Source organism: Molothrus ater, chromosome 13, assembly GCF_012460135.2.
Source record: "Molothrus ater isolate BHLD 08-10-18 breed brown headed cowbird chromosome 13, BPBGC_Mater_1.1, whole genome shotgun sequence".
In the NCBI taxonomy this organism is placed as follows: Eukaryota; Metazoa; Chordata; class Aves; order Passeriformes; family Icteridae; genus Molothrus; species Molothrus ater.
Genome location: NC_050490.2, coordinates 19,173,438 through 19,189,909, shown reverse-complemented (window position 1 = coordinate 19,189,909; position 16,472 = coordinate 19,173,438). Strand labels below are relative to the sequence as shown.

Genomic DNA, 16,472 nt, shown 5'->3' with positions numbered 1-16,472 from the left:
TCCACATTCTCCTGGATCATAAACACAGCAGTTATACAGAATATCCTCCATTGGAAGGGAGCCACATCCAAATCCAGCTCCTGGCCTTGCACAGGACAACCCCAAATATCCAGGGAGCACTGGCATAGTGGCTTTTGATAGGAAATATTACAAATATCTATTTCAAATGCAGTGGTTTGTAAGTCAGCAGCACAGATAAAATTCCAGATATATAAAAAATATAGAAAATACATCGTATCTCCACACAGATATGAGATGGTATTTACACAGATGACTTTATACAATACTAAAAATGCACATTATTAAACCTGCAGGTGACACCAATCTGGAACCAAGTGCACTGATGGATAGGAAAACAACTCACAGGGATTTTGACAAACTGGAAAATCAGCCTGAAAAAAGGGTGGAATTACATAGGGATAGATGGAATTACTGCATTTGGACAGGGATTAATCCTGAACTCACAGGGATTTTACCAAACTGCAAAATCAGCCTGAAAAAACAGGATGGAATTCCATAAATAAACCATCAACGTCCATTCCAAAACCAGAGTATCAGTGCAAACATCCTGATGCTGACTGCTCCCGCTGCCACGGGAAGCTGATGCACTGCTGCAAAATAAAATCAACTGGGAACAAGCTCAACACCCAGCCTGGCTCTAGTGCAGGAAACACTGAGCATCTTTGCAGTTCCAGGGATGCCAGTGGGGGAGCAGAACGTGCACGTTACAGCCTGGCTCAAACATGGGAAGATGAGAGCCTGGCTCTGCCTAATCACTGCCTTCTTCTGTCAAAATGGATTAAAGGCAGCAGCTTGAATCAGTGCCTCCCCTCAAAGTGAGCACTGGTTGGGGGCAGATGGATGAAACCCAACTAGAAAAGAACCTAATTTTGTTTATCATTAGGTTTGCCTTGCTTTAGCAGCTGTTTGCTGGTACCACAGGAGCTGCCTTAATTTGTCTCTGCGATGTAGAAACGCAGAACCTCAATTAAGAAGCTGATTAAAGCTCGCCTCTATTTGAGCTAAAAATCCAGATTAAAAATGGGAGCACCCAATAGTTCCTACAGACCCCAGGTGGATCAGTACTTTGGAAGTGAGGTATCAACGCTGCTGGCACTGTAATTCCTGCAAATCCTGTAATTTTCCCCCCAAAACCCCCAGTCCTGGGCATGCAGAGGCTCAGTTTGTGTTTGCTGATCTCCATCTTTAGGAATTCCACCCACGTGCTGCACTTTTGATGGAGTTTTGCCTCCTCTGGAGCTGAGTGACTTTGCTAAATCCAAGCAGACGTGCTGAGCACGCCAGAGGCTCTCTCCTGAATCCTGAACAAGGTGCAGAACAATCCTGTTTCACCTTCTTCCCAAAAAGATGGAGCTGGGCTTGGCTGGCGGTGGAAGGAGCCCAGCCCCAGGAGCACACAGGGAATGCTGGTATCAATCCCAGGATGTCCAGCTGCTCCCAACTTCTAGGGGAAAACCGATTCTGACCAGTTCTGCTTCCAGCTGTAACAAAAAGGATCCTGAAATGCCCCCACAGACAAAGCTGAAAACACGAGAAAATCCTAAAAGGAAGAAAGCACTGGGAAATTGGCCCCTCAAGGATGGGAGGGGAGGCTGGGGAGGACCCTGCAGAGCAAGGGGCAGTCACACAAACACTGCAGGAGCCAACCCAAGCTGTCCTTCCAGCAGGACCAAACACCACGAAATCAGGGAATTCACTCAAATATCTGCTGTGCTTTTCAATGGCTGTGCTCATTTCCTCAAAAAGGAAAGGAAGTGAGAGCCCTGCACCAAAATATCTGCTGCTGGAGCAGGGAGACAATCAGCTCATCAGCAAATCAGCCTCCTGCTCTCATCACCCACTTCAGCTAATGGGTTAAATATTTTTTGGGTTTGGGAAACAAGTGTGCATAAATAATGTTCTGCACCATCTGCTTGTGATTAATATTAGTGTTGAGAAGTGAAAGAATTTAAACAAGAGCCAAAAGGGGTCATTATGCTCCCATTACCAGGGCTTGCTTAATACAAATGATTTCTATGAAGCATCATTATAGAGGATGAACAAGTTCTCCTGGTGATGGAGCTGCCTGAGTAGTTTCACCTCTCTGCAAACAAACAGGACCTCCAAGCTCTTACTCAACAGTAATAGAACCCTCAGAGGTTCAGCTTTTTGAACACCAAACATTTCACTCCTTGGTGGCATTGAAAAGCAAACAGATTCATGATTGTGTGAGGGGGAAAAAAAGGAAAAAAACAAAGCCCTGAGATGCTTTAAAAGCTGTCTCTTGACTTCTGCTGGCTTTTAAAAACAGCAAACAGCAACAGGCCGGGTTCAAGGAAGGCAGCAGCGTGGTTTGGCAGAGGCCAGGATTAAGTTTTTTTTAAAATAAGCCTTAAGTGGTCCATGAGTGGGCAAGCTTTACATACAGGCATAAACACACGCAAGGAAGCACAGAATGTGTGCTCAGCTTTACATACAGACATAAATAAATGCATGGAAACCCAGGATCCTGGGATGGCTGGGGTGGGAGGGGACCTTAGAGCCCATCCTGTCCCCCCTGCCATGGGCAGGGACAGCTTCCACAACCCCAGGCTGGCAAATCCCCAAACACCCCTGGGTTTGTGTCTGTGCTCCATTGGGGGGCCCTAATGCTGATTACACCCCCCAGAGATAAAACAGGAAAGGGGGAAAGATGCAAATATGCAGCTCTGGACATCTCTGCTGAAATCCTCAGCAAACAATCAGATGGGTTTTTACCTTTAACAAAAGCTTTGGTCAAATTCTGCCTGCCCAGAGGTGTGGCTTGCTCACCTCAAGCCTTTCAAAAAGCTTGGATTTAATGATCTTAAAGGCTTTTTCCCAACCTTAATCTTTCCAGGATTCCATGGCTTATGAAAAGCAAATGGAAATCCCATCTACAGCGTTTTGACATAATAATAACAGCAATAACGTTATTATTATTAATAATGATTATAACAATAGTAATGGTAAGAAGATGGGAATGCTCCTCCAGTGCCTGTCCCTCCCAGCCAGAACAAAGAGGAGTGGAATATCCTTGGATTTCTGATGTGCTGGGGGAAAAGGAGATGGTCAGTGAGATGCACAGACCTCCTCCTGCCACAGAGCACATCTCCAGATCCTCAATTCTCCCTCTTTTCAAACCAGCAACACCTCCAGAACTTCTATTTAAAAACCTACCCAGGAACTGAGGTGCCCAAACCACGAAATAAATAACTATCTGTAATATATATAAACAGCCCCAGTACTCAGAGAGCCAAGTCACCAATGCAGCTCAGTACAATTAAACACAAGTGGGTAACATTGATTTCCTGCAATTCCTTTAAGAAGCAGGTGTGAACAAAGCAAAACACAGCAGATAAAATGCACACGGTCTATACTTATTCTTGAACTTAACAGATTCTGGTTTGTCTTTAGACAAACTTTGACTTTGTACATGATTAGACTTGTTTAATTGCTAATTCTGTTTTAAATCTAAGTTAATTTCTCATTACCCTTCCATTTCTACTTCTTATGCTCTGGGGAAAAGAGCACACTTATCATTGGGACATTCTCACATCTTCCAAGGAAGTGGTGGAGGTGTTAATCTTATGTTTATGTTTGATGTGGGTGTGATGACTCCAGCTCGGGTTTATTAATATGCACGGCTATCACCTCATTAGTTGTGAGCTTTGTTTTGAAGTGAAGCTGGAATATTTGCTGAGATGTCTGATCTGCAATAAAAGACTCGCTCATTGTTTGTTTCCTCCTCTCCCAATTCCCTGCTCCAGCCCTTCCTTGGAAATTCCTGACTCTCCTGCTCTGCCCTGGGTGACACTGCAGGAAAATCGGGAGCCAAAATTCCTCCTTTTACCTCTGAGCATCAAAACCAGGAGACAGCTGAAGGACAGCAGAAATAATCACCTGCCTGCCATTGCATCCCTCTGTCCCTGCTTTGGAGAGACAGAAATTCACATTTTCTGTAGCCCAAAAATGGCAGGATGAAAAGAGCAGGAGTCACCTGGAGCAGGCACAGGGTGCAGCAGATGGAAAGAAAGGGAAGGGAGGAAGAAGTGGAAGAGGTCATTAAGGGATTTTCTTGGTTTCTGGCCTTTTCCAAGAGGAAAAATCATTCCATCCTTTGGCCTTCCTTGTTTTTAGCACCCCACAAGGGCAGGTGAATTAAAGATCCACTGAGATGCTCTTTCCTGGATTGCTGCTCCCAGGATGAGGGAAGAGATGTGGGAATACACAGCAGCACCAGGGAGCAGAGCAGCTGCCTCCAGACTCCTTGGAAACATTAAAAATTGAATGAGTTTCTCTTTTTTTTTTTTTTTTTTTCCCTTCTTTTGGAAGTTTGGTGGAGGGGGAATGGGCTTCTCTGTTCTTTAAACGGCATTTCCCACATTGTTTTTGAAGTACTGGTGGATCTGAATTAATTTTTCCAAACAGACACATTTTAAACAGTAAAATTTAACAGTAAAAAGCAAGGAACAAATGAGAAGTTTTAAAAAACCACCCCAAATTAGCTGCAGGAAAGAGAATAAACAGCAAAACCCCCAAACTGACTTATGTCCGAGCAGGTTTAAAGACTTTCCCTGTCCCTGACCATGGTAGGGGACATGATTTTACAGATCTGAGCCCCCAGCAACACTTGTGGCTGTCACCTGAGATTTCTGAAGCACCATAGACAATTCATTGCCTATTTTCTGTTTCCACCACCATCAAACATCTCATTTCCACGCTGATGTTTTCCACTGGGCACCTGTTTGCAACCCTAAGCTTCTAAATCCCTGTAAAACTCATTCCTCTCCTCAGTCCTTTTCTTTTCAGGGGAGGAGGGAGGGCAATGAAAGAGCAATAAAAATGTTTTACAAGAAAGTGTGCAAGGTTAATGAGTGAGATCCATTCTGCATTACCCCACTGCACTCAAAGCAGATGTTTGCTTGGTCTGTGGAGAAAGTGATGTTAAAATTTCATGGGAAAACAGAAAACATCTGCTACTCACCTCTGTGTAAAATCTTCAGACTCCATAAATAGGTCAGGCCTTTCACAACCTTTAGGTAAAAGAAATAAAAAAATCACATTTTAGGGATTCCTGATAGGAAAAATTCCCAGTTTCAGCTGGGGTGGGAGATCAGAGAAGCCAGGAGTAAGAATGAAGGCAGGAGCAGGAAAAGGGGAGACCCCACCTCCCTCCCAGGTGAGCCCCTGCTAAAAACCTGCAGCAGGTCCTTTATTAATGCACAAATTAATAATACACACATTAATTTCTTGCCAGGAGCTGTGAGCTGAACTCAGCTGAGCTCACACTGAATCCCTTCAGGCATCTCAGTGGATCTTTAATTCACCTGCCCTTGCTGGGGTGCTAAAAACCATGAAGGCCAAAGGATGGAATGATTTGTCCTCTTGAAAAAGGCCAGAAACCCAGAAAATCTCTTAATGACCTCTTCCACTTTTTCCTCCCTTCCCTTTCTTTCCATCTGCTGCACCCTGTGCCTTTTCCTTTGCTGCCTTTAATTTACCCAATGCAAATGTGGAACTTTTCCTCTTGAACTGTGAAAATTCCCTCATTCTCCTCTCATGCTGGACCCAACACAAATCCTGCTGCATCTCACAGCAGAGAAAGTACAGCTCCTAAAACACAACTCCTAGAAGGAAATACAGCTCCTAAACCACACACAACTCCTAAAACACAATTCCTAATTCCCAAAAGCAAATACAACTCATAAAAGTAAATACAATTCCTAAAACACAACTCCTAGAAGGAAATACAGCTCCTAAACCACACACAACTCCTAAAACACAATTCCTAATTCCCAAAAGCAAATACAACTCTTAAAAGTAAATACAATTCCTAAAACACAACTCCTAGAAGGAAATACAGCTCCTAAACCAAAGAGAACTCCTAGAACACAATTCCTAAAAGCAAATACAACTCATAAAAATAAATGCAATTCCTAAAACACAACTCCTAAAAGGAAATACAGCTCCTAAACCTGGGCAGGTTTCAAAATTTGCTCCTTCCAGCACCAAAGCTGCTAAAGCCAAACTCCAAACCCAGTTACTTCAGCACAAAACTCAACCAGCACAAAGTTCCAACCACAAAATTCCAACCACAAAATCCCAAGCTGTGCTGAGCTCCCCAGCCCATCCCTGCTGGCTTTTCAACACTCTCCACCTCTGAGGTGAAATTTAATTCCATTTCCAAGAGGTCTTCCTCATGGCTCTCCAAAACCATGAGGCATTTCTGACCATGTTAATGTTGTGTGAGTTCTCCAGTCAAGACAATTCATTTTCTGTGCTCTGAGTAGCCCAAAATGAAATTATTTATGTTGCAGTGATGGAGCAGAAGTGCTAAAAGTTACACAGAGTGAAAGCAGAGAGCACAGTCATTTTCTGCCTTCCTCTTGGATTAGAAACTCTTTCAAAATTTGAAATTTATTCTGTAAGAAAAATTATGTTGGTGGAATCAGAATCTTTTTGTAAAGCAAATAATGATGGTGGATCCCAAAGGAATCGTTCCAGGAGATAATTCCTCCCTTAAACTCACTCCAAACCCAAGCATCTCCTGGCCTCAGATGCTTTTTACCTTTAACAAAAGCTTTGGTCAAATTCTGCCTGCCCAGAGGTGTGGCTTGTTCACCTCAAGCCTTTCAAAAAGCTTGGATTTGATGATCTTAAAGGCTTTTTTCCTAACATTAATCTTTCCACGATTCCATGGCTTATGAAAAGCAAATGGAAATTTTATCTACAGTGTTTTCACATAATTACACCAGCAATAACATAATAATAATTATCAATAACAAATAACAAACAAATAAATATAATTATAAATATAAATATACCCATAAATATACATATAAATAATAATATACCAATGCAAAAATAAATCAAGGAGATGCAACATTTCAAACCTCCTCCAATGGCCAAAGGGATTTTCAGAACAGTAAACTCTTTGATTATTAAAAATGTATTTAGACTATTGAAAATCTTTCAAGCCATAGGAAATTGTTTAGTTTAAAGCAAGCATCCATTAAAAAAAAAAAGGAAACATTTCTCAGGAAACAAATCAACAGCTGTGAGTTCTACACATCTTTATGATGGAACATGTGCTGGGTAAGCAGTGAGGGAAGCCATGGAATTACCAAACTCTCCCTTCAGACTCTCTGGGTGTACAAAGGAATAAAAAAGGAGTTTTTCCCTTTATCCTGGGCTGTAAATCTGCTCACAGGAGCCCCCCAAATGGACTCAGCTCGTTATTCACTCCCCTTACATTTGCCTATTAGGGAAGGACTCTCAAGCATTAAATATTATTCTAAACCTGGAGGGGAGAATCTTTTGATTGAAGCCGGAGCAGGAATTATTGGTATTCAGTGAAGGAGGTTTTACAACAATGCCTTGACAAAGCCTTGACACAAAAAGTGCTTCCACCTGCTGTCAATCTCTCACTCTGCTGACAGTTCAAGTGCACATCCTTTCAGGGAGAACTTCAATCAACAGCGCAGAGCACAATGTCACTGCTCCAGCAAGGGAGGGAAAATAAATGTGTGAAGAGGCAAGCCAAGGCACAGAGGGAGCAGCACCACCCCAGCAGCGGCCACAGCCTCCCTTCAGGGCTCCCAAAATCTGCTTTTCCTTGAGAAAACACCCCAGCCCTCCATGGAAATAAAAAAAGCAGGAAGGAGAGGGACTGAGGGAGATTTCCCCTTCTCACTGATGGCGACTCCCAAAGGGAGCAGGGATGGATTTTAGGGTGAGGGCAGAGATCCCTCCACATCTCCTGAGAGAACTGGGATTGTCCAGCCTGGAGGAAGGAGAGAAGCTCCAAGGTGACCCAAGTGTGGCCTTGCAGGGCCTGCAGGAACCAAAACCAGAGATGGAGAGACAATTCCCAAGGGATGGAGGGACAGGAAAGGGGAATGGCTCCAAAACGCCACAGGGCAGGGCTGGATGGGATATTGAGAATGAGGAATTGTTCCCTGGGAGGGTGGGCAGGCCCTGGCAGAGGTGCCCAGAGCAGCTGGGGCTGCCCCTGGATCTCTGGAATGCCACATGGGACAGGAAGCCATTCCCTGTGTCCTGCCCCTTGTCCCCAGCCCCTCTCCAGCTCTCCTGGAGCCCCTTCAGGCCCTGGAGGGGCTCTGAGCTCTCCCGGGATCCTTCCCTTCTCCAGGGGAACATTCCCAGCTCCCCGCAGCCCCTGGGGCCTCTCTGGAATTGCCCCTCATCCATGCCAAGTCTGGTTGAGAGGGCAGAAGATGAGAAAGACAAATCCAGTGGTGCCCATTTAGAACCATTTAGGCTGGAAAAGCCCTCCCAGATCAACGAGTCCAAGGCCAGAAATCCCAAAGCTGGAGCCAGAGGAGTGCTGGGATGTAGGGAATGCCTGCCTGTATCCTTTTCATCTGGAAATGGCTTCCCTTAAAAACTTCCACAAATTGCAATTAACAGGTGTGCAGGTCACACACGTCATCAAGCAGCTTCCACGGATTCATGCACTGGACACGTCTTGGGAAAATAAAAAAATGACTGTGGACATGGGGATGGGAAAATAAACCAGACTGGGGGGGAAAAAATATGGAAGCTGCAGGTTTTGTCTACAAAATCCACCCAAAAAAATTATGGGGAAAATAAACCAGACTGGGGGGGAAAAAATATGGAAGCTGCAGGTTTTGTCTACAAAATCCACCCAAAAAAATTATGGGGAAAATAAACCAGACTGGGGGGAAAAAAATTATGGAAGCAGCAGGTTTTGTCTACAAAATCCACTCATGGAGCTGCAGCTTTTGTCTGTCTCTCCTTCAGCAAGCCCAGGATCTGGGTAATCCCAGGGTGCTCAGGGGATTACAAGGACTCAGCACAAAGGTGCCCCAGCCCCCTCCAAAGGCTCTGCTGCCCCTCAGACACAGCCTGGGGAGGCTCGAAGGAGCCACTGAGCAATTCCAGGGAAACAAAAGGCTCCTGCTGCCTCCTTCCAACACCTCCACTGTGCCAAAAATCAGCACCAGGGCCCAGGAGCTGCCAGGGCTGGTTCAGCCTCAGCGCTCACCTTCTGCTCCCAGAGCAGCAGAAAAGGGTGAGCTCCCCTTCTCTGAAGCTCCTTTGTTCCCCTCCTTCCTCAGCCCCTGCTCTGCAGTGGGAACAGGAAGCAGGAAATAAAATAACTGGGAAAAGTGGAATATCCATGTCAGGGAGTGAGGCTCACAGGCAGGAAAGAGGAAATAAAATAACTGGGAAAAGTGAAATATCCATGTCAGGGAGTGAGGCTCACAGGCAGGAAAGAGGAAATAAAATAACTGGGAAAAGTGGAATATCCATGTCAGGGAGTGAGGCTCACAGGCAGGAAAGAGGAAATAAAATAACTGGGAAAAGTGAAATATCCATGTCAGGGAGTGAGGCTCACAAGCAGGAAATAAAAACTAAAAAAAGCAAAATATCCATGTCAGGGAGTGAGGCTCACAAGCAGGAAACAGGAAATAAAATAACTGGGAAAAGTGAGATATCCGTGTCAGGGAGTGAGGCTCCCAGGCAGGAAATAGGAAATAAAATAACCAGGAAAAGTGAGATATCCATGTCAGGGAGCCAGGCTCCTAGGCTGACTGATCAGGGACAAAATGAAAAAATTCAGCTATGGAGACACAAAAGGTGGGGCTGGACAGCAGCATTAGGGGTGAGAGGAAAACTGGAGGAGAACACCTGTGGAATGGCAAGGGGAGGACGGGGAGAGATAAAACCAAGGTGTGATGGATTAAACCCACCCCTAAAATCAGGAAGAGGAGAAGGAATGAGCAGCTGGGGGAATGCTGGAAGCCCATCCCAGATCATCAAACCACCCTCATCATCCTCATCAGGAAAATGAGAATACTGTGAGCAGCTTCCCACTCACTGCTCCAGAGGGGAGAGGAGATGAAAGATTCTCCCTCTGAGCTGAGGTGAAAAGCTCTCAAACTGCACAAGGAGCTGCCAGGTACATAATGAGCAGATTTGAAGCTGCTCAGAGGAAACAGCATCAGAGAGGGATGTTCATCACCCTGGGCAGGCCACACAAATTAAGAGGAAAGGAGAGCTGTGAATTACAATGAACAGAGACTAAATAGCTGCCTGTGTTGGATTAAAGGATTTAAATTGTCAGCTTGATGTATAATGAATGTGAAAAGCCAGCACTTAATTAAATGGCACATGATAGAATAACTTTGTTATGCTTTAAACTGCTTAAGTTATCAAAGTATTCCTTATATTTGGCAATTGTTTTGCAGTATCTCCCTCCCTGGTGAGATCCACTGAGACATTGGTCATTACCCTTTGCTCAGCTGTGGGGAAAGATGGGTTTTTTGAACTTTTGAATTTTCTGTTGGTCTGTAATTTGAGTTTTCAATCATGGCCAGTGGATTTTCAGCAGCTGAAGGCTGCAGAGCCCCAAGGATGAGCTGCCAGGGGCTTTAAGGCTCCCACTGTCAACACCTCAGGACCAAACCCAGGAGATATGAGGGTTCTTGAGACAGCACAGCCTCAGCACCCCAAAACTGACCCCAATTAACCCTTCCCCGGGGCTGCTCAGGTGTGGAGGGGATGAGAGACCAGCCCGTGGCAGCTCTGGCTTGTGCCAAGGGAAAAACTTCATCCTCCTTGAGCAGAACACAGAAAATCTGTTCTGCCCCTGCATTTTGGTGGCAGGAACCAACCCAAGCCTCCAAGCCCTCAAGGAAAACCCACAGAGCAACCAAAGAGAGAGGGGGTTGGAAAACCAACCCTGTGGCCAGAATGAGGACAGCCAGGATGGAAATCACACACCCAGAGACAAAGGATCCCCAGAGGGCTCCTGAGCCACCTCTAAAGGCACCACAGGGAGCAGAAGGGCTTAAGGGGCTGATTAAAGAAATAATTTAATAAATCAAGGTGATTAAAAGCACTTCTCCATCCTGATGGGAAGAAACGCTGACAGGAAGGGATGTGACCACACAGACTGCCACCAAATTCTTTTGTTTCCTCATCCCACTCCATTCACCCCATCCTGTCCCACAGATTCGAGTAACAGAATCCTGGGAGGGACCTTAAATCCCACCCAGTGCCAGCCCTGCCATGGCAGGGACACCTCCCACTGTCCCAGGCTGCTCCAAGCCCATCCAGCCTGGCCTTGGGCACTGCCAGGGATGCAGGGGCAGCCACAGCTGCCCTGGGAATTCCAGCCCAGCCAGGAATTCCTTCCCAAGATCCATCTCAATCTCCACTCTGAACCCCTCCCTGTGTGCTGTCCCTCCATCCCTTGTCCCCAGCCCCTCTCCAGCTCTCCAGGCTGGACCAGCCCAGCTCCCACCTTCCCCTCACAGCAGCCCCATCCCTCGGAGCCCCCAGAGGTTGTGTTGGTCACTCCCAAGGCAGTTTTCCCTCATCCCAGAGCCCCTGAGCACAGGGGATGGTTTGGAGGAGCAGAGAGAGGAAGGACCCTCCTCTCACACGGACCCTGGAGCTGCCCCAGCCTCCCAATGACCACCCAAACCCAGATTTTCCACTCCCACAGCAAAAACTGAGAGATTAAAAAGCAATAAATTACTCACAGCCACTGCTATCCTTCCGAGAACGTGTTCTGGAATTTTTCTATAAACATCCAGAGACCCCCCTGCAGGGACAAACAGCACAGGCTCAGGTGGTGCCAGATGAAACAGTGCCCCAGATTTGAAGCCCCAAGGGTTTTCTAGGCCTTGGTTATTAATAAAAACACCATCAGTGATAGAGCAATAGCTGTGGCAGAAATAACTGACCTTAAAAACCTCCCAAACTCTGCATAAACACACAAAACAGCACTCAGGGAGCTTCTTACCCACGTCCCTGATTTCTGCTGGTAGCATTGATCCTCAGAATACAGCAGTGACAAAATGTTGGAAAACCTTCCAGTCATAAATATCAACATTAAAGAACTCCAAACTGTGTGGAAAAATGTCTTGGGGATAACAAAATCATCCCAAAAAGCAGATTTCAAGGTCCAGAGTATCCCAACTCTTGTTGTCAAAAGCTGGTGCTACCATTCTGTGCTATCACATATTTATATCCACGATTCAATGGATATAAACATCCAATTAAATGGACATAAACAGCCATTGAAATGGATATAAATATCCATTTTATATCCATGATTAAAGCCATTCCTCCTGACATCACACCAGGGAGGGTTTGGCCATGCCCACACTGATGCCTGAAATAAAATTCCTAGAGTTCCTGAGGAAGCAGTTGAAGTTTTCCCAGTAAATCCAGAATGGGAAAGAACCCTGTGAGCATCCCCCCATTGATGGGGACATGGGATTCCCTCTAAATCCCTACAGACCTTCCCAAGGGATTGGGAAACCTCCCTTCTCTTCTGCAAAAAAAGCCCTCACGATCAAAGCAGAGTCCAAAATGTCCCTGGGCTGAAATACAAATTCTTAAGGCAAGGAAAGAAATTTAAAACTGAGAATTAAAAATCTGGCAAACTGCTGCCCCAGGGCATTGTCCCTGCTTTTCCCCAGGAATATCCCAAATTCCCCAGGCAAGGGCTGGGACAGCTCTGGAATTCCAGGCTGTGGGGCCAGGGATGGGTCTGGGGTGAGGATTCTCGTGGGGAGGAACGAGAGGGACTCCAGAAGGAACTCGGCAGCGAGCTGGGAAACAGCTGGGCTGGAAAATAACTCCTTGCCTGGTAATTAAGAGACCATTTCCACTGCAAACACCCAGGACATTGGGTTAATAGATTTCTTGAAAGGAAAAGCTGTTTTGGCTATCAAAACACTACAAGTGAGGAACAGATGTTTTGTCAGTGAGGACAGATTGCACGGGAGGCTCAAATATCAAACCACAAATTAAGGCTGCCTTTATTCCTCTTCTATTTACATTTTCCATAAAAGTAAGAGAAGTTCCACGCAGGGAAAATGCAGAATGTCCCCCAATCCCAATTCCAACCTGCTCTGTTTTTTTTTAACTACCTGCAATATTATTAATACTCCACGTTTTTGAGTCTTACTGTTGCATTTCATTCTACCAAAACAATTCTCTCATTTAATTACTTAGCAATCAAATGCAAACTGGATCCACTACTCACCATCCATGAACTCTGTGCACAATGAAATCCTGTTTTCTACAAAAAAAGCACCATAAAATCCTATGATATACGAGGAGTCACACTGGGAAAAGAGAGAAAAAAGCCACAAGGCTGTTTTAAAATCTGCTGTAAGAAAACTGAAGTAAAAGTAATTCCAATAGCAAAACCCACATACCTTGTAAAGAATTTCTAACTCTGACATGATCTGCTTCTGGAGCTCCAGTGTTATATCCAAGGGTATGACCTGAAACACAGAAATACACAGAGTTCATGTAAAAGGGAAGGGAATGATTCAATATTAAAATCCTGGAGATCCATGGAACAATGATCACTGTGGGGCAACAAGGAGAGGAATAGGTGGAAAGAAAATTTTAACAGGAAGGAAGTTTTCTCACCATCCCAACTGCCCAGCAGGACCAAAGCAGCAGGGACTGCAGCCAAAGTGGGCTGCACCTCCTGCAGCTCTAAATCCCCAGGATTGTTCAGGGCAGACCCTCTGAACGAGGCACCGAAATTCAAACTGAACACAGAGTTTCTTGCCACAGTTCTTTGAAGACCTGAAAACCCGATTATTAAGCTCCGCTTTAAAAACCAAACTGGACTCGGTGCTTGGAGCCAGGCTCAGTCTGCCCCCAGCCAACCCTTCACTATTTAACACTTTAAGCTAAAGGGAAGCAGAATTCAGCCAGTTTCCAGGAGCAGCAGAATAAACATTCCAGGAATAGTGCTGACAGAACAGAACACAACACAACACGGGGAGCCCATTTCCAACCCAGCACCAAAATCTGTCTCCAGGAAAAACCAATAACCTGCCTCTTCCCAGAGCTGCTCCGGGGTTATTTATAAAAGCTGTCACTAAACTAAATTGTAAGTGGAGTACAGGGCTGCCAAGAAACATTTAACACACTTGTCCAGATCAATAATCATTTGCCAACAATATTCACTTACATTTTTTCCAGCGTGGAAACCTCAGAAATTCATCTGCTGGGATCCCACCAGTGGTGCTCTCTGAATTTCACCCAATTCCATCTTGTCAGGGGTGTCAAATCAAAATTTTACCTCACTCACTTCTAATCCCAGCGAGGAATTTCTCTGATCCCAGGAGCAAAAACATCCCTGGCATCCCAAAGCCAGGCCTAGAATGAGGAAAGGTCTGGGGCTCATTTGCATCAACCCTAATTACAAACACCCCAATAATGAGGATAACCCGGGAAAGCAGAGCTTTCCCATTTCCAGGTGGTCAGGACACCAAGGGAAGGGCACAGACAGAGGAATTACAAGATTATTTCACCCCAAAATTGATTAGGGGAGATCAGCCTCACTTCCTCTGCAGAATTGTTTTACTGTTTCCTTCCACACATGTGCCTGCGTGACCCCACCTCATGTCAAGGTTGGAGGAAATTTCTTTATTTGCAGCACAAAAAGAGGAAAAAAATACTTATATCTCACCTTAACCTGCATTTATCATCTCCTTTTGTATGAAATTTCCAAGCCTGTTTTGTACAGGTAGAAAAAACTTCCAGGGATTCATGAGGTGACAGCTTCCAGCATGGGCTGGAACTGTGTCAAAGCAAAAAAAAAACCAAAAAAACCAAACAAAAACCCAAACCAAAACAAAAAAAAAAACCCCAAACAAACAAACAAACACCAAACCAAAAACCCAAAAAAGAAAACAAAAAAAACCCCAAAAAATCTCCTCAGAGTCATTGCTGCTGAGGATGAAGCTGGAGATGAAGATTTGGATGCAAATTCCTGGCATGGTTTGGGTGGGAAAGGGATCTCATTCCACCTTCCCCATCCCAGGGTGCTCCAGGCCCTGGCCTTGGACGCTCCAGGGATGGGGAATCCAAAACCTCCCTGGGAACATTCAATAATTGGGTTTTTTCCCCTAAACCAAGAACTCTGCAGCACCAATCATTATTTGCCTGGGATCCCCTGAGCGTGGGTGAGATGGTTGAGCTGGGGATGGATGCTGGACCACAAGGACTTTTTAAAAATTAATTTAAAGGATATGCAAATCCTCTGGGAAGTCCTCTGATCTTCCTAATGAAGTTTCTGCCCACAATTCAGTGATTTTGGAGCCCTCAGGCCCAGGGAAAAAGGGGAACTTTGGAGTTGAGCTGGGAATGGACACTGGACCAGAAGAACTTCCTAAAAATGAATTTAAATGACATGCAAGTCCTCGGGGAAGGTCTCTGATCCTCCTGACCAAGCTGCATCTTCCCAACGAATTTTCTGCCCAAAATTCAGGGATTTTGGAGCCCCACTCGTGGCCAGGGAGAACTTTGGAGAGAGGAACCCACCTGAGGCTGTGCTCCCCCAGCGCTCACAGGCTGAGCTGTCAGGTGAGGCCCAGCAGCTGAGTGACTGAATTATAATTTACTCCCTGCTCAATTTGAATTAGGGAGAGGCCATTAAAATATCCAGAATAAACACAGCAATTCATCACGGGCTGTCACTGCTGCCTCTCTCCATTTGCTGCCTCCACTAAAGGGGAGCAGAGCAAAAATCACAGGTCAGACTCAGATATTCTGCTTTAATTTAATTAAGACTTCCCTGTCTTTTACAGTATGCGCAGCTCAGAGGAAATTTGGGGTGCTGTGGGCAGGGGTGATAAATAATAAAGGTAATAATGATAATCAAGTGCTGCACTGAAATTCCAGCGAAAAGCAGCGGGAGAATGGCGAAAAGCAGTGCAGAGTCATGGTGCTCACTGGGATGCTGCCTTTTAAAGAGGAAAAAGTGACTTGGAAAAAGGGATTGAGTCCTCTGGAGGTTAAGGTTATGCAAAATATGGGATCTGGTGCATCACTGAGGGGTTGTGTTATGGATTATTAGCATTGGGTTGATTATTTACCAGCTGGAAGTGTTTTAGTCAACAGGTTTGTGGTTATCTTGTGCAATTAAATCTGGATTTTATCAGTAAAAAAAGCAACCAAATTATTTTTTGGCTTATTTTAATGCAGATGAACTAATAATTATTAATTAGCAATGAATACAATATATAATTATTAATTTAATTAATAATATAATTAATAATTTCATTTACAAGCATAATTTAATTCACAAATTGCATCCAAGGTCTGCCCCACTGTTGCTATTATTTTATCCCAGTTTTAAGTGAATTTCAGAGAAAATTGGGATTTTTCCTGACCACAAAATTCTAAAATTCCAGGTTTAATCAAGGAGCCCAACTGCCCTTGGAAACATCCATGGAGGACCAAAATGTGGGATTTTCAGGCAATTCCTGGGGGGAAAATCCTGAATTTTGGGAATCTGAGCTCATTGGGAATGACTAAATTTACAGTAGATAAGTAATAAATAAATAAATTTACTGTAAATAAATTAATTAATGCAATAAATCAAATTGAGAGCCAAAAATCAGAGGGAAGGGAAGGAAAGC

General features: G+C 44.7%; 1 protein-coding gene across 1 annotated transcript in view; it reads right to left on the bottom strand.

Moving 5' to 3' along the window:
- MAP2K5 (mitogen-activated protein kinase kinase 5) overlaps positions 1 to 16,472 on the bottom strand; it is a 120,167-nt gene that overhangs the window by 59,877 nt on the left and 43,818 nt on the right. The window contains exons 10-13 of the mRNA XM_036389455.2: positions 13,245 to 13,313; positions 13,070 to 13,151; positions 11,556 to 11,617; positions 5,006 to 5,054 (exon numbers count right to left, since the gene is read on the bottom strand). Coding sequence (XP_036245348.1) covers positions 5,006 to 5,054; positions 11,556 to 11,617; positions 13,070 to 13,151; positions 13,245 to 13,313 — 262 coding nt within the window. The remainder of the gene's footprint in view (positions 1 to 5,005; positions 5,055 to 11,555; positions 11,618 to 13,069; positions 13,152 to 13,244; positions 13,314 to 16,472) is intronic.